Source organism: Moschus berezovskii, chromosome 11, assembly GCF_049115385.1.
Source record: "Moschus berezovskii isolate FMDL1 chromosome 11, NW_MosBer_1.0, whole genome shotgun sequence".
NCBI classification, from domain to species: Eukaryota; Metazoa; Chordata; class Mammalia; order Artiodactyla; family Moschidae; genus Moschus; species Moschus berezovskii.
Window position 1 is genome coordinate 103928281 of NC_142470.1, and position 21471 is coordinate 103949751.

General features: G+C 43.1%; 1 protein-coding gene across 8 annotated transcripts in view; it reads left to right on the forward strand.

Moving 5' to 3' along the window:
• Positions 1 to 21471, forward strand: part of AFF3 (ALF transcription elongation factor 3) — a 643034-nt gene that overhangs the window by 464750 nt on the left and 156813 nt on the right. For 3 of the 8 annotated variants that reach the window (XM_088841644.1, XM_055400161.2, XM_088841639.1), the window contains one exon: positions 6055 to 6108. The exons of the other annotated variants lie outside the window; for them this stretch is intronic. In XM_088841644.1, coding sequence (XP_088697770.1) covers positions 6055 to 6108 — 54 coding nt within the window. The remainder of the gene's footprint in view (positions 1 to 6054; positions 6109 to 21471) is intronic. 8 annotated transcript variants of the gene reach the window in all.

Sequence of the window (21471 nt, forward strand, 5' to 3'; positions counted from 1 at the left end):
AGTTTAGGGCTGTGAAGAAAAAGGCTGAGCGGTCAGTTTTCTCCAGAAATGTCAGCCGGAATGTGCTCTTCTCCCAGCCTTCAGACTATAGGACCAGAGGCCAGCAGTTCATGGCTTTACCTCTCCCCCAGAGATGAACTCCAAGCCAGGAGTTGGCTGGAGAATTCACCTCCACCACTGCGAATCTTAAACATCTTGGAAGACTTGGATATCACTGACTGGCGGGACAAAGTGGGTCTAAATGATGTCCAAAGCTCCTTTCCAGGTGTCTGATGTGTTCCTGTGAGTCATTTATGAAGGTGAAAGGTGACCCGCGTTATATCAATGAGTTTATATCACCTCCATCAATTCAGGCTACTGTATAACAAACCACCGTAGACTCAGTGGCATATAAACAGCAGAAAGTTATTTCTCATAGTTTTGGAGTCTAGGAAATCTAGGATCAAGTTGCCGGCAGTCTCAGTGCCAAAACCGAAACCTCCTGGTTGCAGGTGGCTGTCTTTTTGCTGTGTCCTCACACTGCAAAGAATGGAGAGACGGGAAGCAAACACTCTCGTGTCTCTTCTTGTAAGGACACTAATCCCGTTCGTGCTGCTTCTGCCTGCATGACCTCATACTTCCCAAAGGCCTGCCTCCTAATACCATTACATTAGGGGTTAGGATTTCAACATAGAAGTTTGGGAGAGGGGACACAGCCCATAGTTATTTATTAAACATATCTTACGCCCATTGTAAAATTACCTTGCTGCTACTGCTGCTGCTAAGTCACATCAGTCGTGTCCGGCTCTGTGTGACCCCATAGACAGAAGCCTATCCGGCTCCCCCGTCCCTGGGATTCTCCAGGCAAGAACACTGGAGTGGGTTGCCATTTCCTTCTCCAATGTGTGAAAGTGAAAAGTGAAAGTGAAGTTGCTCAGTCGTGTCCAACTCTTAGCGACCCCACAGACTGCAGCCTACCAGGCTCCTCCATCCATGGGATTTTCTAAGCAAGAGTACTGGAGTGGCTTGCCATTGCCTTCTCCGAAAATTACCTTAGAAAATGTTAAATACGGAGGGAAAATATACAAAGGAACAGTTATGTGCTAAACATATAAAGAAATCTCTCACTTATGCATGTGCTTTTAATAATAAGATTATAGAAACTAATCATATAATAGGTTTTGGAATTTGAGAGATCAAAGTCGATTTGAGAACTGTTACCAAAAGAGGTTATTTTCTTTTTAGAGAAATCTGAAACCTTCCTGATATTTATTTTGGCCATAGCAATCCATGTCTAAAATGATGAACTGTGACTATTCTTTTAGCCCATGAGTTACCTTCCCGAGAGACTTCCTTTCTGTATCTGTTTAAGTCATTTGCCAGGATCCTGTCTGTGAGGAAAATGAGAAATCTAGTATAGGCCCTTTGTCTAGAGAAAAGTGGCCAGATCCCATTTCTCCAACTCTTAGGCACAGAATAAAAAATAACCTTAGAAGCCTCTTTAGGGCTCCTTGGACTCCCTCCTGACGTAGATGGAATTAGATTGAAGGCCTTCGAGAGGTGTGGTGTGTCCAGTGGATATGGAGGGAAGATCTTGACCCAGCCTTCAGGAACCAACTGGTCCAACCGGGGATGGGCAACATTGCTGAAAGGGAGGAGGGGTCAGGAAGTAGTTTTACCTGAGAAGGAAATCAGATGTTGCTTTGTGTTGGTTGTAATCATTCAGTCTTGTACAGCTCTTTGTGACCGCAGAGGTTGTCGGGAAGATCCCCTGGAGAAGGGAATGGCTCCCCACTCCAGTATGCTTGCCTGGAGAGTTCCATGGACAGAGGAGCCTGGCGGGCTCCGTGGGGTCACAAAGACTCAGACACGACTGAGCGACTAACGCTTTCACTTTCACTTTGTGTTCGTCGTACTCTCAGGTTAAAATACTAAATGAACCCAGAAATGTCAGAACAAGACTGCAAGCCTTAACGTCCACAGCCTTACACCAGACAGAAAGGCCCATAGTCCCAGAGACCATAAAAGAAAATTCTTCCACCCAACTAGGAAGTCCGATCCCATCTGCTTTTGGTTCCCCTGGACTCATGCTTTCTGTTTTCTCTATACCTGGATTCCATCCAAGCATATCTCTCAAGGTGTCAGCTAGGTCAGGGTTTCTCAAGCTTTTCTTTTTTTTTTTTTTTGGTAATTTAAAGGGTGTGTAATTTAATTGTGATAAAATACACATAACATAAAATTTACCACTTTAAGCATCTTGAAGTGTACAGTTCAGAGGCATTAAGTGCATTCACATTTCTGTGGCCACCATCACCACCAAATATTCCCAGAGGTCTTCATCTTCCCAAACTGAAACTCTGTTCTCATTAATACCAAATTAATAAATTGCCGTAGCCAATATCTCTCTGTTTCCTCTTCCCTCTAGCCCATGGCAACCACTACTCCACTTTCTGTCTCTATAATTTTGACTACTCTAGGGACCTCAAAGAAGTGGAATCATACAGTATTTGTCCTTTCGTCTCTGGTTTATTTCACTTTGTATAATGTCTTCAAGGTTTATCCATGTTATACCATGTGTCGGAATTTCCTTCCTCTTTAAAAAGGCATTTTCTTTCTCTTTAAAACTGAATAATATTCCATCATGTGTATAGACATTTTATTTATCCATTTATCCATCAATAGTCATTTGAAGTACATCTACCTTTTTGGCTGTTGTGAATTACACTGCTATGAACATGAGTATACAGATATCCCTTCCTGCTTTCATTCTTTGGAGTACATACACATCTCAAATTTTCAAACATAGCCTACTCAGTCAACCATACAGCACATCCTATGAGAGTGTATGTTTCAAACAAAAGTGTCACAAAACATTACCCGCCAGGACACTGACGTTTTCTATTCTTAGTATTTTTTTTAGTGCAAGTCAAACCACACAAATTCATTTTTGTCAGCTCAGGTTCACAAAACATAGTAAAGGTTACTGACCAACAAACGAGATAGTATTGATAACTTGTGCCAAGGGAGTGAGGGAAGAAAAGGAAATGACACGCAGGGGCCCTGCCGTGTTTGTAGCCCCGGCTCGGTCACTGATGAGGATGACCTCTTCCAGCCTCCTCACAGCCCGGAGAGGAAGTTCTTCCTTCCCATTTTACAGGTGAGGAAACCAGGGCTTGTCCAAAGATCTGCCTCCAAGCAGTCTGTCTGCTGTGGGGCCCCTCTCTGGCCCACCCTGCCCGACAAGCTAGTTTATAGGGAGCCCTGCAGGACTCCTCTCAGAGAACCCAAGGCATTATATTAGAGCCAAAGAAAGCTTTGACGCAAGGGAGTGACAACTCAGAAAATCTCAGAACCCATTCACAGCCTCACGGAGCATGTATTGGGGGTGAATGCTATATAGGAAGGGTTATTTTTCACCAACCTCTAACTCAGCCAGAGAAGCAACTACTTCTTTCACTTGATGATTAAGGTGGACAGTCTGTGGAAGTGAGTTTGGCACCTTTGCAATGAGCTCTTTCAGTCCAAAGAGACATTCATTAGTAAACTGGAGCTCCTCTGTATTCAGTGTGGTTGTAGCAGATGGCAGTATTTTTCTGAGTCACTCTGGCCAAGGGAGACTGTGGTAAATCAATAAATATTACCATATGTATTGATGGCAGTACGTAATCAATAAATATTGCCTGACATTAACAGACTGTTATGCTTCATCCAAATGTTTTCTTTCATAAAGCTGCTTCACATTCTTGTGTTGAAGCCCGGCCCAGCATTTAGAATGTAGTACTTATTCAGTAAAAGATTATTAGTGTGAGTAGATGAGTGGAGGCAGGGTCACAGAGAGGCTGGTTTGAATGCATCCGCGTGTGTTTCGTATATCTTCTTTCAGAAATACGGTTAGCTTGATTTGCTCTTTCTTTTCTGTGGATTTTAATGAAATGTAAACCTGCAAAATACAGAGCTTGTGTATCTCCAATCTGAGTTTCCCCATCCCTCCCACCCCCGGATCACAGATCCTCTTTGCACTCCCATGCCTCTCTCTAATGCTGGTCCCTTCTCAGGCAGCCTGGTACCACGATGATACTCCGCATGCATTCAGTGTCTACTTTGTGCCAAGCACTCTGCCAGACACGTTGTCGTATTTCATCTCACAACAGTCCAGTGATGTTACTACATCTCAAATTGCAGATGGGAAAGGCAAGGTCTCAGTGAATGAGACCTCCCAAGCTGGCAGTGACAGATCTGAGATCCCTCTCGGAGGTACTGCTTTAGGTCTGGTGCGGAGAGCTCATCAAGTAGGATAGAAGGAAGAAATCCTGTTTCTGAGCTGAAGGCTGGCATCTCCCTAAAAACCCTGACCATCTGCTCTCCCACCATAAAGTTTAGAGAGCTGTAGCCCACAGAGCCCAGGGGAAGGCTTGCGGGAGGAGTCAGGAGGAAGCCTGGTTACAGGCCATGGGTCAAGGTGGAGGTTTCTGCACAGTGACGGAGGTCTTGGAAATAGCAGGGGCTGGAGTCTGGAATTCATCTGACAGTCCAAGAAGCTGGCAGACATCAAAGGACAGTTCCCCAGCCCTGGCCCACCTGCTCACCTCAAAGGGCCTGCTGCTGTTGGCAGAGTGTATCTTGGTAAAGCAGTGTTCACATGATCCCCCTGAAGCATGTAAAGTATTTAAGCCTCTGCCCTCAAGTTTCTGCCACAGAGAATTCCATCTCCACTTTGAGCTTCTTAAATGACTGAACAGTACAAACTGTCTTCCCAGGTGGCGCTAGTGGTAAAGAATCCACCTGTCAGCGTGGGAGATGAAAGAGACACAGGTTCGACCCCTGGGTTGGGAAGATCTCCTGGAGGAGGAAATGGCAACCCACTCCAGTATTCTTGCCTGAAAAATCCCATGGACAGAGGAGCCTGGTGGACTACAGTTCATGGGGTTGCAAAGAGTCAGGCACAAATGAGTGTGCACACACAGATGCATACACATACACACATAGAAAGGGACAGGGACTGTAGGAATAATGGACCAGTGACAAAACATTCACACACATGCACTCACCCTTGTGGGTGAAGAAGGCCATTCCTGCTTTAAAAACGATGGCTCTGTGGGATGTAAAGCGTTTCTTTCAAATAGTGCCGTGGGGGTATACATATCACGACAGAGAGGTTACAAATACTGAATACTCACTGTAGACCAGACTGTGTGCTAATGCTTTCTGAAACTCGGAGGGTTGTACAATATATAACAGTGATGCCAGGACAGCTGGCTGAGCACAGGATCACCCTGTAGATGAGTCAGTTCTTCCTCATAGCAACTCGAAAACATCGACAGCACTAGAATCTCCCTTTTTATAGATAAGGAACCCAGGCTCGGAGAGCTCACATAGGTAGCGTGTCCCAGCAAGGAAATTCCCCTGCAAGTGCTGGACTTGAAAGCACCCTTTCTTTGACACCACCTCAGACTGCAGAAACATGGACTGCACTGTAGACCTAAGCACTGCCGGGCTCAGCAGCTGCTTCCAAACACAAACAAATGAATCTGCGTCACCAGATGGCAGGAAGCCCGGCGACTGGGGACTGTTTGATTTGAAAGTCTGTTTAACACTAAATTGAGAGGATTGAGCTAGATTAATTGGATTGTAGGGATGGGGGAGAGAGTATTATTCTTTTGCTTTTGGAGTTTTGGCAAGTAAGGAAAATCAATAAGCAGGGTGAGACAAGAAAAACAACCAGTAGTTGGGTAGAACTGGTGACCCTACAGCCTTCCTTCTTGAAACAGGGTGATGCTACTTCCAGAAGCAAATTACTCTAAAAACAGAAGACTTTTAATGAATAAATACATAAAATATCTTTATTTTTAATTTTGAAAAAAATAGATGTTATCCATCTGACCACAAAAACAAAAAGAGAAAATCCTTTTTTCTCATGAGTCACTTGTGAAAATGGAGATAGCCTCTTAATTTTGTGAGTTTTGTTTTCCTACTGACAGTTTTGACTAGGTCGTATGACTCTCACCCCTTAAGTTTACTGAGCATTTACTATGTGCTGGGCGCTGTTCTAAGATTTCACTCATATTATTCTCACAGCGCTCTGGGATGGTTCTCCCCATTTACAGATAAGGGAGATGACGCACTGGGAGGGTAAGTAATTTGCCCAGAGTCACACAGCTATTGTGCGACAGAGCTGGGGTTTCAACTCATTTTGCCGCCTGAGCTCATGCTTTTAACTGCACTTCTCTACAGCCTTCATTTCTGCTATTAGACTACAGATTATTTCTAAATACTGAATATGACTGTGTCTGTAAACTAGAGAACAGCATTTCTAAATTGTGTGATACCCCTGGGAGTACTCAGATGTTGGAAAATACACTTGAATTAAGAATTAGCATAATTAAGGTGTTTATCTTATCTTTAAATGTCTGTAGCATATCATTATTTTTATCTTCCCCTCAGAATGTCCAAGAGATGACCATTTCATTACATTTTGAAGTACATTTGAATTCTTCTTCTTTTTTGTTTTTAATCATACTGTTAACAATCATGCTGTACAACCTCAGAGTCAGAACAGGAGAATTCAGTGCCTTTGAAAGCATTAAATTCGAGGTTCAAATTTGGAAGAAAAATGAGCCATTAAAACTCAAGTGTTTGTATGGTATCTGTTGCTTGGACTAAGATCGCATGTTGCCTGAGGGACCATTTTCACAAGTTCTGGATTCAGGTGATACTGGGTCAGCCCTGGAAGTCTGACTGAACTCCTTCAGTATCAGGATGTGGTGCCCTCGGTGGATCTTTTATTCAAACTGGATTGATCAAAAATAAACTGAAGTAATGCCATGGAGAGTGCTGTACCTAGACCAAAGGCATTCAGAAAGACAGGAGTGGACATGTCTCTTCTGCCAGGAGTTGTAAATGGAAGTCTTTGTTGTTTCATGTCCCTCTGTTTAACCTCTAAACTAGGATTGCCAGATAAAATACAAGACGCTGAGTTCCATTTGAGTTTCAGATGAATAAGGAATAGTTTATGAGTGTAAGTATGTCTCATGCAGTATCTGAGACGTGCGTACCATGTGCTTAGCCACTCGGTCGTGTCTGACTCTCTGTGACCCCATGGACTGTAGCCCACCAGGCTCCTCTGTCCGTGGGGATTCTCCAGGCCAGAATACTGGAGTGGGTTGCCATTCCCTTCTCCAGGGGATCTTCCCAACCTAGAGACTGAACCCAGGTCTCCTGCATCGCAGCAGATTCTTTCCATCTGAGCCACCAGGGAAGCACAAGAATACTGGAGTCGATAGCCTATCCCTTCTCCAGGGTACCTTCCCAACACAGGAATCGAACCAGGTTCTCCAGTATTACAGGCAGATTTTCTACCAGTTGAGCTATCAGGAAAGCCCCATTTGAGACATACTTACACTTAAAAAAAAAGAAAAAAAACAGGTAGGGGGGCATATTTTTTACCTGAAATTCGAATTTCACTGGGGATTATGTATTTTTATTTGCTTACTCTAGCAACCCTGCCAAGTCACACATAGACTGTAGGTCCAAGTGAACTCTAATTTAAATATATAATTTATCAAAGAATAGAAGAAAAAGAGGGGAAAGATGGGAGAGAAGAGAGACAGGAGAGACATAAAGTAGTAGTAGGAGAGAGAGAAAAGAAGAATGAATTCAGGCAACCTGCCAAGCAAAACAACTAACATTTTGCAGGAAAGAAATTCTAAAACAGGTCATAAGATGGAAAAAGTCTGTTTCACAGACTCTTTGGCCTGAACATTGGCCAAAAGGGAAAAAAAAAAAAAAAAAGCAGGCATCCTATTAACATGTGAATACCAAAGCTCATCCAGGAATGGAAAGATTTAGAATTTGAAGGTTCTTAGTTTTCAGCTTGGTTAGAATACCCCAATTCTTTATTAATTGCAAGGAGGATTTTACTTTTTCAGTGAGATGCTTCGGTAATTCTATATCAAAGAAAGCTAACTTCCGTTTATGTAACTAAGACGCGTTTGAAACTTCATCGGTCGTGTTTTGCTTGCTTGCTTACGCTGACATGCAAAAAAACTATCAGATGCCAGAAATGGAGGAGAATTTACCTGTTTAAAAATCACACAGTTCTGCTGTGAAGCATGAAAGTGGCTTTTTTGTTGTTGTTGTTAAATGAAAAATATTAACTGACAGCTCAAGTCAAGGTTTTTTTTTTTTCTTTAATCTCTAACCAGACAAATTACTATAACCAAGAACTCTCTTGCCTTAATCCTGGACACGTCACAGACATGACACTGTTCTGTAGGAGATGGCTTTTTAACTGTGGATGAGGGAAAATAACCTTTGGAATTTTTAGGATGTTATTACAAGCAAGTTTACTAGTTTTTGACTTACTAAGCCACAGCTGGAGCCAGCCTTCATCGGGGTAAGAATATTTTCATGCTACTATTCTCTTGTTCATATCTCAAGCGTAGGATTATTATGTTGGGGGGGATATGGCCTTGAGGCGTGTATGGTCTGTTGAGAATGCAAATGTGAATGTCCTATAAAAAGAGAGAGAAACTGACAGCTTCCGTCTGTGCCGTAAACTTAAAAGGCTCCAACAGATGAGGCATTGGGGCTGTTGGAGCAGGGACTGGATCACACCACCATTTTGGATAAAAGAAAATGTTTCTCTGGGAGGTATTAAAAGGGCTGGGCTTGCAGCCTCTCTCAAAGCCAGACAAGTCTGTGTCAGGCTCTCATTTCAGTAGTTGTTATTGTATTGTTGCTGCTGCTTTAAAAAAAAAAAAATTCAACAGAAGAGAGCAAGGAATATTCAGACCAAATTAATTATGAATCTACTTGATCAGATTTTCTATCCAATTAGTGAAATGTGGCTTTTTCTACCACCTTATCTCTGTTCTGCATCTTCCTGTTTCTTTCTTAAGGTTCAGTGTGTGGTTAGTTCAGAGAAAGGCAATGTTTTTCTATATGCTTTCCCTTAAAGAAGCTGCAAAAACAGTTCCAAAGCCAGTCTCTCTCCAGCGAGCAGAGCTGACCTCCCCACCGGCCTGGCTGCCTCGGAAATGCATTGACAAGTCGCAAGGAATCACATCAGTCCACCCACAACAGCCAGGCTGGGAGCAGGCACTGTTTTGATAGGAAAAATGTCCAAAGGAAATTATCAGGTGATGTCGGGAACAGAGAAGCAGTCTGTATGGTGACTTCAGTATCCTTCCTGACCAGGTTGCTTTTTCAGTCCCATCTCCTCACTGTGGTTCTTAACCAGGGTGCATACCAGATCTCCTGGAGAGCTTTTGGAAATGTCAGCAGCTGCGCTCTGAGGACTCAGCGCCTGCCCCTGTCGTTCTGATACACGTCTTTGGTTAAAAATATACTTGGAGGCCTCAAACCCAGCTCACCATGGGAATCACTGAGGAGGCTTTACAGTGCAGATTCCTAGGCCCCCTCCACTGGAAATTGTTATTCACTGGGGCTGGGTTTGGGCCTGCTGCTGCTGCTAAGTCACTTCAGTCGTGTCCGACTCTGTGTGACCCCATAGACGGAAGCCCACCAGGCTCCCCCGTCCCTGGGATTCTCCAGGCAAGAACACTGGAGTGGGTTGCCATTTCCTTCTCCAATGTGTGAAAGTGAAAAGTGAAAGTGAAGTCGCTCAGTCGTGTCCGACCCTTAGCGACCCCACAGACTGCAGCCTACCAGGCTCCTCCATCCATGGGATTTTCTAGGCAAGAGTACTGGAGGGGCTTGCCATTGCCTTCTCCGCGGTTTGGGCCTCGGAACCTGTATTTTTTAAGTTTTCCAGTTAATGTTGCTGATCAGTCAGATTTGGAAACCCCTTAGGCCCCAACGGAATCACACAAATTTCAACAAGAGAAGCATTGTAGGTTAAAAAGAAAAGTGATCATGTGTTCAGAGGCTTTGGGGCAGCGTCCTGTACTTGCTTTGTTTCCGCCTGAAATTTTCCCCTAGCTTTGCGCCTCCCTGCTTCCTCCTGACACATTTCCCTTCTGATTCCCTGACTCGGCTCCTCCCTCTGTCCTTCCGCAGGCCCGGTTCAACCTTTCTTTAGGTACTCTTCCTCCCAGCCTGAAACGTTTTGGTATCTTCCCAAACCAGACCAAATGGCCACACCCATCAAACGTTGTGGCTGCCGGGCTCTCATGCTTGTCCTTTCTCTCCCGCCCTTGGACCTCCCGTGGGCCCTCCTTTCTGACTTCCTGTCCTCTGCGTGTGGTTTCTGGCATCTGGACTTCTGTGCCACCATGGCCTCTTTGCCCTGGGCCAGACCAGTGGCCCTTTCCCAGCCCCTAACTGTCTTGGCGTCTTTGCAGTCTATGGCCTGTAGCTCATGCCTGCTTTGAACCATCTACTCTTTGCTGTCCAGCTGCACTCCCTTGGTTTGTTTTGTTGTTGTTTTTCTTACCACCGTTCAGTCTTTGATCTGTTTCTTTTCTCAGCGGCCTCCTAATGGTGTGTCATCCATTCCCGCATCTTTTACCCTCGCCTCTGTCCAGGACCTCCCAAATCAAGATCCCTGACTCTCGTATCTTCGAGCTCCTAACCAGTGTTTCCAGCCAGTCACCAAGACCTCAAACTCTTATATGTTCAGAACCTCACATTCCTCTCCATTCCACCCCGCCGCCCGCCCCCCAGATCTTTCTCTTTCGTTAGTGCCGCCACCCAGAGTCAAAACCATGGACTCAATCTCCTTCCTTAGCTCCAGAACCCAGTCCCTTGCGGTATCCTTTCACGTTCTAATGCCACAGCTTCTCCTGCATATAATAATTCTGTTCTTTTACATCTCTGTAGCCATACCTTTGTTCAGGCCTTCCCTGCTTCGTTCCCAGCCCTCTATAGAAGCCTGGTTTTCCTGCTGCCAGTTTCTTCATTCCAACTATATGATTAATTTATCTAAAGTACATGATGCCAAAATGTGACTTAGCCAGGGAGTAGCACACTGACCTGGGAACATAATACATTCCATGATCTAGAACTGTGTACTTTGTTCCCCTAACTGGATGATTTAGGGGCTCGAAAAGCAAAAAAGGGCAAAAAATGTGATTAGTTGATTGTTGGTTTTAAGGCGGCAGTTCATGGGGTCTCACAGAATCAGACACAACTGAAGCGACTTAGTGTAAAAACAAATCCTAAAAGTGGGGTGGCTGTTCATGGTGGGGCCCACAACTCCTGACACCAGTACTTCATTTTACCCAATTATAGCCATAGGGGTGATACTATATATTGATTCTGACCATCTGCCTAGAGCTTTTATCACATATCTGAGATCTGAGCTACAGTGGATGGTTATATTCTTATGTTTCCTTTAACTGCAAGTCCAGTACCGATACAAATAAGATATTATTGGTACAGGAATGGCTTGAGACCTCAAGGTCACACCTCAAGTTCAGGAACCACAGGGCCTCATATTTTGGACCCAGACTTCTAAAGCTGCATGCTGATCCCAGGGTAAACTGTAGGATAAAGGGACTTAAATGGAGGTAAAGTTTCTATACTTCAAAGTGGAAGCCAGTAGACTGATAAGTTATCTATGTGTATGGTACTACCTAAAGCAACCTGTAAGGAAACTATACAAAGTACCATATTTAAAAAACACTATGAATAAATAAAAATAAAGCTCTGAGAAACGTACTAGTAAGCCATATGAAGAGGAAAAAAGAGGAATAGGAAGCAAAAGGAAAAAACAGTGTACTATGGACAATATGGCAGAATTATGCCCTAATATCGTTAATAATCACATTAGATGTGAGCAGTCTAAATACAGAAACTAAATAATAGAGATTGGTAGAGTTGATTTTTTTAATCACCCAACTATTTACTGTCCACAAGAAACTCACATCAAACATAATGACATAGGTAGATTGAAAGTAAAAATATCAGAAAATACTTCATGTAAAAATTAATTTAAAAAATCAACAGTGGCTATATTAATATTAAAAAGTAGATTTTATAGCAAATAAAATTACTAGGGACAAATAGGGAAATTATATAAAGATAAAAGGGTCAACCCACTAAAAAGATATACCAATTGGAAATGTGTATGGAGAAATAACAGCACTTCAAAATACATGAAGCAAAAATTCATAGAATTGAAAAGATAGACAAATCCACAATTATAGTTAAGGACTTAATCCTACTTTAAGCAATTAATAGACTAACTGAACCATACCATCAAACAACGGGATCTAATTGATATTGATGGAACACGTCACCCAACAACAGTAGGATACACAGCCTCCCATGGAACATTCATGAAGATAAGCCTTATTCTGGTACATAAACAAAAATCCTTAACAGATTTGAAAGAATTGAAATCATAGTGTGTTCTCTCACCATAACAGAGTCAAACTAAAAGTCAGTAATGGAAAGATAACAGGAAAATTTCCAAACACTTGGAAATTAAACAGCACACTTCTAAATAACCCATAGAGGAAATTTCAAAAGAAATTTATAATATGCATAGAAAAATTACAACATACACCAAAAAAAGACAGCATATCAAAATTTGTAGGATACAGCTAAAACAACACCAATATGTAAATTTACAGCATTAAATGGACTTCCCTTGTAGTTCAGCTGGTAAAAAATCCTCCTGCAATGCAGAAGACCTGGGTTTGATGCCTGGGTTGGGAAGATCCCCTAGAGAAGGGAAAGGCTACCCATTCCAGTATTCTGCCCTGGAGAATTGCATGGACTGTATAGTCCATGGGGTCACAAAAGAATTGGACATGACTGAGCAAGTTTCACTTTCACTTCATTTTACAGCACTAAATGCTTATGTTAGAATTGAGTAAAGATCTGAAATCGATTATCTAAATCCTACTTTGAGAAACTAAAAAAGCTGAAACAAGCAGAAGAAAGGAAATAATACAGCTAAGAGCAGAAATCAATGAAATCGAAAACAGGAAAACAGTAGAGAAAATTAATAAGCAAAAGGCTGGATTTTTTGAATAAATTTTAAAAATTCTAGCATGATTGAAGAGAAGAGAGAAAACACAAATAACCAAAATCAAGAGTGAATTGGAAGTATCATTAGAGACCCTGCAGATGTCAAAAGGATAAGATAATCCTATGAACACTCTACACATGTAAATCTGATGATTTATGTGAAATGGACCAATTTCTTGGAAACAACAGATTATCAAAACTCAGCCAAGTTGAAATACTTAACCAGAAAGAAGTGAAGTGAAAGTTGCTCAGTCATGTCCAAGTCTTTGCAACCCCATGGACATAGTTCATGGAATTCTCCAGGCCAGAATACTGGAGTGGGTAGCCTTTCCCTTCTCCAGGGCATCTTCCCAACCCAGGGATTGAACAGAATAGCCCTGTAACTATTTAAGAAATTTGTTGTTTAAAATTTGCTTCCCACCACCCGAAAAAAAAATCTCCAGACTCTGATGGTTACACTGCAAAATTTTACCATATATTTAAAGAAGAGGTAACATTAATTTTATATATTCTTCCAGAAAAAGAAAAAGGAGGGATCACTTCCCAAATCATATTAGGACATTTCCCTGATGCCAAAGTCAGGCAAAGACAAAACTAAAATGAAAATAACAGACCAATAGCTCCCATGAACTAAGCATTTAAAAAAAGGTTTAAGAAAATGTTAACTTAAATCTTACATCATATAAAAAGATCATGCTCATGACCAGGTGGGATTTATTCCAGGTATGCAAGACTGGTTCAGTATTCAAAAATAAACCAGTGTAATCAACTATAGCAACAGGCTAAAGAAGAAAAGGTATATGATCTTGTCGATTGATATAGAAAAACATTTGATGAAATTTAACACCCATGTGTTAAAAAATTCTCAGTACTCTAGGGGAACTTCCTCAACCTTGCAAAGGACATCTGCAAACCACAGCTAACATCATACTTAATAGTGAAAGACTGGATGCTCTAAGATTGAAAGCAAGATAAGGATGTTTACTGTCACTGCTCTGATTCAGTATCACACTGGAAATTCTAGCCACTGAAATATGGCAAGAAAAATAAGTATAAGACATATATTGCAAAATAAGAGGTGAAACTGTGTCTATTTGAAGACAACATGCTTGTCTATATAAAAAATCCCAAAGAACCTATCAAATAGAACTAATGAACAAGTTCTATAATATTATAGGATACAAGATCAACACACAAAAATCAGTTAGGTTTCTATATGCTGACAAGTAGAAACCAAATTAAAATAAATACTATTTACAGTTGCTTCAAAGAAAACGAAATGCTTAAGTGTAATTCCAACAAAACATGTACAAGGGCTCTATGATGAACATTATAAAATGCTGATGCCTAAATGTCTAAAACGTTCTCACATGTTGTCTACTAACGTGTCTATCAGAACCATGAGGTATTCTCTTCTAGCAGAAGAGTGCTAACTCTGATCTGTAGTATGCCTTGGAAATTGCTGGGTAAATGTGTAAAGGATTAAGTGCGCAAGTGGATAAAAATTACTGGCAGCATGGACACTGATAAAGTTTTCCACTGTCTCAGTGTCAAAAGCTCAAGAATGCCAGGTCCCCCAAGTGAGCCAGGGTGCTCGGATTGTTTTTCATGAAAGCAGCTAGCCAGGATCAACACCCTTGGAGTAAAGCTTGAGGTGGAATTTCCAAATCCTGTAAACATTATGGTGACAGCCACCCAGCACCCTAGTGCTGAATAGCCCAAGGCGTGAGTCACAGGCAGACTCTTGGACAGTCAGCAGGGAAGAAATGCCCAGGTTGGCCCCAGCACTCCATCATTAGTGGTGTCAGGAGACACGTAGCCATGGGATGGGGAAATGAGCTTTAAAAATAATAATAATAATAAGCTGCTAAAATAATAGTCCAAAGACAAAGAGGAGAGGCTCCTGGCTAGAGATTGTTGTTGCTTAGATTAGATGAGTTTTCAAACTGGGAAGAAGTTTAGAGATGGTCTGGTTCTTGGAACTTTGGGTTAGGTCCAGAAACAACATAGCATTGTCCTGTCCTACAGATGATACACACTTGGAATTCCATTTTGAACAGGCTGGGAATATACAGAGAAGTTTTAGAGAAAAAAAAACATACATAGAATGTTAGAGATGAGACCTTGTCATACAGGCAGTAGATTCATTGATGGCATGCAAATTCATAGTCAGGTATGTCTTTACTACTGCATTTATGTTCATAAAATGATGTCTTTCAAAGCACTTTATCACATTTTCTTCAACAACAACCTATAAAGAAGATTGGGAATTGGGTTCCTTATTCACATTGTAAAGAAACCACAAGGAAGTTTATGGCTAAATAGTTAACATTAGAACCAGGAGGAGAATTCAGATCCTCAGATCTACCAGTCATCAGCTCTGAACGTGTGGCAGAGCTGCCAAACCCTGAAAACAGTTATCAGGACTTGGATCCTGACTAGGACCTATTTTTTCTCTTATTTTCATCCCAAGGACCTTTCTTTCAGAACAGAATGCCTTGCTTATTTAAAACAAAACTAGCCTTTACAGTAGAATTATGTCCGGAAGCGTAATTCATCATCTTATTCATTGCACTTTCTTACCACATTTTCCTTGTAGACCTGAAATTTCCATATTTTCTTTCTCTATAAAAACTCTGGGCTCTTATCAGTTGGTCTTTGAGTTGGAGAGTCTGTTTCAAGGTAGAATATCCACAATTCCAAACATACACACACACACACACACACCCCACTCCCACACCCAGGTCAGGGATGGGCAGAAGGCCCTCTCATGCCACAGACAGGTCTCCTCAGCTGCATATGTGGCAGGACCCCACATGGCCCTGAGAATTCGAAGATCTGCAGGTACCTGACCTGAACTCTTGTGAAATGTACCCTTCACCTGCTTTCCCCTCCTTCTTCCAGTCTCTACTTAGAAAGAGCCAGTTGGGCTTTATTTCCTGAAGGTGGGAAGAAAAATTGAGTTGAGAGACCTCACACCTTCAAATCTCCATGGCAGGGCAGGGATCCCAGAAGACATAGATGGTGGAAGAGAAGAGCAAAGAGAGCAGAGAGGCTGGCCGTCTCCCTCTCCATGGCTGACAGTAATCCCACCAGAACACAGAAATTACACGCTGTATCATACCGTGTGCAGACCTTTTGTTAGTCTGAGTCCTGGGCTTCCAGAGACCAATATAGAACAGCAACAGGCATAGCTTGATTCTCCTTCTTTTGTAGAAAACGCAGTGGGGGTGGATATAACTGTGCATGTTGCTGACATACTCCCTGGATTATGAAATGCATAATACCTTTACTATGGAATGCAACTTAAAGTTAAAATGACTGTAGCTCAGGATGAACTTGGTTTATAATTGCGTACTATATGGCTGAGATGCGGTCATTTTAGCTTCCTATGTGTAAACCACCTGAGACCTGATGCTGTTAAATGACGGGATGCTGGTCGGAGGACATTGGAGATTGGTGTGATATTAATGAAATTTTTTATAGTTCTTCTGAGAAGCCAAGATTTTAGATGATCATATGTCAAACTGACTTCTCAGGCAATTCATTTGAGAACTTTATCCACATCCCTCGCAAAAAAAAATAATCAGTTTTGTTTGAATGGGCTTGCATGGCTAACTGCTGGGGTGGGGGCTGGAGGCACCAGGCTATGAGGAGTGGGTGCCTCCACGGCGGGGCTAAGTTCTGGATGACTCATGTTTAGTAAGCGCTTTGTTGGCATGGTTTGGGCTGTCCCCACACACATAAGTCATCTTTTCAGAGATTCTGGAGAGTTCTTTAGCCAGAGAAAAATGACCCTGTGATGTTTATTTTTGCAGATACTTTATTTCGGCTTCTTCATCAGCTCCCTTATTTTATGGCATTCAGAGTCTCAGGATTAATCATTACAAATGAAATCCAATCTCTGACCAATAAAAACAAGTGAAAATGTAGGGCTGTGTTGTTAGTGTGAGAAATCTCTTTATTACAGTTGTCGAAACTAAATGTGTTCATTTATAATGAAAAGAGTGGGGGCAGGGATAGTCCCACCTGCTCTGTGCCTTGAAGCTATGGGCATGCATGTAAAATCAGAGTTTTTATGGAGAAACTCGTACTCCAGATTTTCCCTTGCAGTTTCAGGGCACACTTCCAGCCTTTCTCAAAAGATCTAACTAAAGAACATGTTTGTGTTCATAGATAAGGCACCTGGCCTAAATCCTCTGGTTGTTGGGAGGCTGATGAATTACTGGAGTCAGATTGTCCAGGGCGAAGCATTGAGTCTGTGAGAGCCCCACCAGGGAGACTCACCCAGCACACAGCTGGGAGTAGGGCCTGGGCCCCCCCCCCCGACCCAACCGTGAGGCCCCTGGGGAATCTAGGGCTGCACTGCCCAGTCCAGGAGCCGCCAGGCACAGCTGACTGCTGAGATGTGGAGGATCTGGACTGAGAAGGTTGTTAGTGTAAAATACACTCCAAATTCCAAATACTTTTACCAAAAAAAAGTGAAAGGTCTCAGTAATTTTTTATTGATTGTTAGTGTTAGTCCCTAAGTCGTGTCCAACTCTTTGTAACCCCATGGACTGTAGCCCGTCAGGCTCCTCTGTCCATGGAGTTCTCTAGGCAGAAATACTGGAGTGGGTAGCTATTTACTTCTCCAAGGGATCTTCCCAACCCAGAGACTGAACCCAGGTCTGCATTGCAGGCAGATTCTTTACCATCTAAGCCACCAGGGAAACCCTTTTATTGATTACATGACACTGTTTAGAATGTATTGGGTCAAATAGAATATATTATTAAAATTACGCCATTTCTTTTTATTTTTTAGCACTATTACTAGAAATTTTAAAATTACCTAGGTGGCTCACTTGATCCTTCTGTTACACAGTCCTATTGTAGGCAGTCATCAGGTATGTGAGGGCGGTCAGGGAGGGGACTTATAGAAAACAATGCAGATGATTTCAAACTGAGGACCAGGCATTTCCATTCTTAAAAGCCCTTGTCTGCCCCACCAGCTTCTTCTGCCTGGCTTCCTTGGGTAGCTTCAGTATCCATCCCGCACCAGCCTGCTGGCCCCTCTCTTTGCCCTCTGCCTGTCTCTGCCCACAATCCAGACACCCTGCTTTCTGTGGGGCTGAGCAGTTCTTCTCCCTGACCCTTCCACTTACTCCACTCCAGGCACTCAGCAAAACACAAGAATCTCTGGTCATCCTTCTTAGTAGGCTTTCCTTTAAATACCAACCCACAGTCTCTCTCTCAATCCATAAATTTTAAAAGCTCTGAACACCTGAGGTTTTTAAAAATTCCTCTGGCAGAACCGATTGAAAGTAATGTGCAGTTTTTATACCACTCCCTGTGACTATCCAGTCATTAGAGCACCCAGACCCTGCCTGGGATGGTATAGGCTGTGCAGTGTAGGCATTGGTTTGCTTTCCAATATACAAAGATGTTCTGAACCCAAAACACATCCAGACCTGAAGGTTTCAGATAAGGATTGTGGACCTGTTTTTCCCTCCCTTAAAATCTGGCTTCGCTCTGTCCCAGTCTCCCATCAAGTCCACCCTGCTGCTGCTGCTGCTAAGTCGCTTCAGTCGTTTCTGACTCTGTGAGACCCCATAGACGGCAGCCCATCAGGCTCCTCTGTCCCTGGGATTCTCCAGGAAAGAATACTGGAGTGGGTTGCCATTTCCTTCTCCAATGCATGCTAAGTCGCTTCAGTCATGTCCGACTCTGTGCGACCCCATAGACAGCAGCCCACCAGGCTCCCCCGTCCCTGGGATTCTCCAGGCAAGAACACTGGAGTGGGTTGCCATTTCCTTCTCCAATGCATGAAAGTGAAAAGTGAAAGAGAAGTCGCTCAGTCGTGTCCGACTCTTAGCGACCTCATGGACTGCAGTCTACCAGGCTCCTCCGACCATGGGATTTTCCAGGCAAGAGTACTGGAATGGGTTGCCATTGCCTTCTCCCCAAGTCCGCCCTAAAGATCGTCTTTCTGAAAGGCGGGGCTAAACAGGTCCTTGTCCTGCTTTCAGTCCTTTGAAGGATGCCCGCAACCTTCAGGACCAGAGCCCAGCACCTTCACAGGTGTCCAGGCTCCTCATCAGCTATCACCTGCTTCAGACTTGGTCCTCAGACAGGGGCTGAGGAGACTCAAAAGACACTTGAAATACCATTTGTGACCTCAAAGCAGAGAGGTAAAACTCCAGGAACCACAGTGAACAGTAGAAGAATTAAGTGCCTAGGTGAATGAAACCAGCCACAGGTACAAGCAGAATAGGAGAAGGAAGAGACCAGAAGCACCCAGCATGGGCTCCCAGGTCCTGGGCATGGGGAGCTGGCAGGCAGGCTGGGCAGGTGCAGGATGGGGGTGAGGGGACAGGAGAGGGAAGGAAAGGGGTGCAGTTCCCCGGTCCCTCAGCTGGATGTCTGCCCTCTCCAGATATTACTGAGGCCGGGCCTATTGGCTGCCTTTCCAGGGGGCCCATGCCATCGAGAATTAAATGAATTCCCTGTGTTTGGTCATTTCATCTGATTCCTTAGAGTCATACAACCAGATGTTGAAGTTCATTGCTTCCATCCTGGTGTCAGTTAAGAAAGCAGATTGGAGTGTGCTAAACCCAAGTATAATCTGCCAACGGGATTTCCCACCCTCCCTAACCCCTGGATTACTTGTCAAGTTGCCAGAGGAATTAGTGGTGACTCTTTTGTACCCTGCAATTCAGTTTCCATTTATTGAGATCCTACTCTGTATGAGGCTCTGAGCCTACACTGATATAAACCCTCATTTATTCTATGATTTAAATTCTACCGAATACTTTCATCTACATTATCTTACTCAACCCTTTAAAGTTGAGGGGATGTATATTATTTATTCTCAATGTATATTCAGAAGTGGAGACCTGAAAAGGTTAAATTACTCAGGGCCATAGAGCTAGTAAGTGAGTGACAACATTAAAAGTCAAAAATTAACTTCAGACCCAGCACTTTTTCCTGTATAGGTGTCAGCCACTTCCTGTTCATATCGTACGTAACTTGAGGAATTCAAAGCTTTCTTTTAAGTAGACGAGTTGAACATTCGAAGGTCATTGAGGAGGTGTGGAGGCCTGCTCACAACTGACCCAGAAATGCAACTGTTCTTATTACTTCTTAAAGCAGTGTTGACAACGTTTAGCCTCTTTCTCTAATGTATCTTAAGTTAGGCTGAAAATCAAAATGATACCCCAAATTTGTGAAGGAAAGGTTGACCCAACCATGTGAAATGGCAGAGTAGATCAGGGGTGGCTGAAAATACATTGTGAGTAGCAAGAATGACCCAGGGTGCTCGCTCATGAAGGGAGATGCCCTCTTGTGGGGGTGTGGGGGGTGGGTAGTTGTGCATAAGTATATAGAGGATAAATCCCCTAGATCTGAAACTGCAGTAATTCTCATGACAAGTGATAAACTTTTGATAATGTTTCATTCCTGGGAATACAAAAACCTTTGTTCAACATACTTTCTTTCAAATATACCACTCTGAGAGAGTATTTTGTGTTCTCATTTATAGAGTTGGAAATGGACAGCGAGTGTTACCACCAGGTCACCAAGCTGGTAAAGAACACTGGAAAGTAGAGCCAGAACCTGAGTCACTTACACACCAAGCCCCGGGCTCCTCTGGGCTGCCAGTGAGACTGACTGCCCAGGGTCCACTCTGACCACAAGCACCCTGTCTTTATAACTGCTGCCTGATCAGTGGGGTGAAAAAGTTGGTCTCTGAGGCTCTTCTGTCCATGGGATTCTAGCCATTCCCTTCTCCAAGGGAACTTCCCAACCCAAGGATTGAACCTGGGTGTCCCACATTAAAGGCAGATTCTTTAGCATCTGAACCACCAGATCGGTGCAATAAGAACAGCCAAATGGGTCATCCTTCAGAATTTGACCTTGAGCCCACAAAATCCTTTGAGTGTTTAAAGCACCCATCTCCAATTTCTTGGCTGGAGGGTTTGTTTGTTTTTTTGGTTATGCTGGAACCTAATTGCAGAGAGCTGGGGGCTACTTTTGTTGAGATGGCACAGGTTTCTCATCGCAGTGGCTTCTCTTCTTGCAGGGCATAGGCTCTAGGCACACAGGCTTCAGTGGTTGTGGTACTGGGGCTTGGTAGTTCGGTACTTGGGCTCGGTAGTTGCCACTCCAGGCCCTAGGGTGTGGGCTCAGTAGCTGTGACGCAGGGGCTGGTTGCTCCGAGGTGTGTGGAATCTTCTCGGATCAGGGGTAGAACCCCTGTCTCCTGCATTGGCAGGAGGATTCTTATCCGCTGTACTACCAGGGAAGTCCTTGCCTGCAGAGTTCTGAAAAGCACGTATTTACACAGTGAAAAGGCTGAGTTTTATTTAATGTAAGATACCTTAACATTGGAAATAACGATGGGAAAAGAAAGAGGTATTGTGAGTGCTTTACTTATTACCAACCTAAATGTAAATAAGGCACCAAAAATCACTGGCTTTCATGTTCATACTTTAAAAAAAAAATTAATGACTTTATTTTTGAGTAATAAGGGAAAGGTAGAAGGAAGTATTTACTTGGTGTCATAAGATTTAAAAAGTC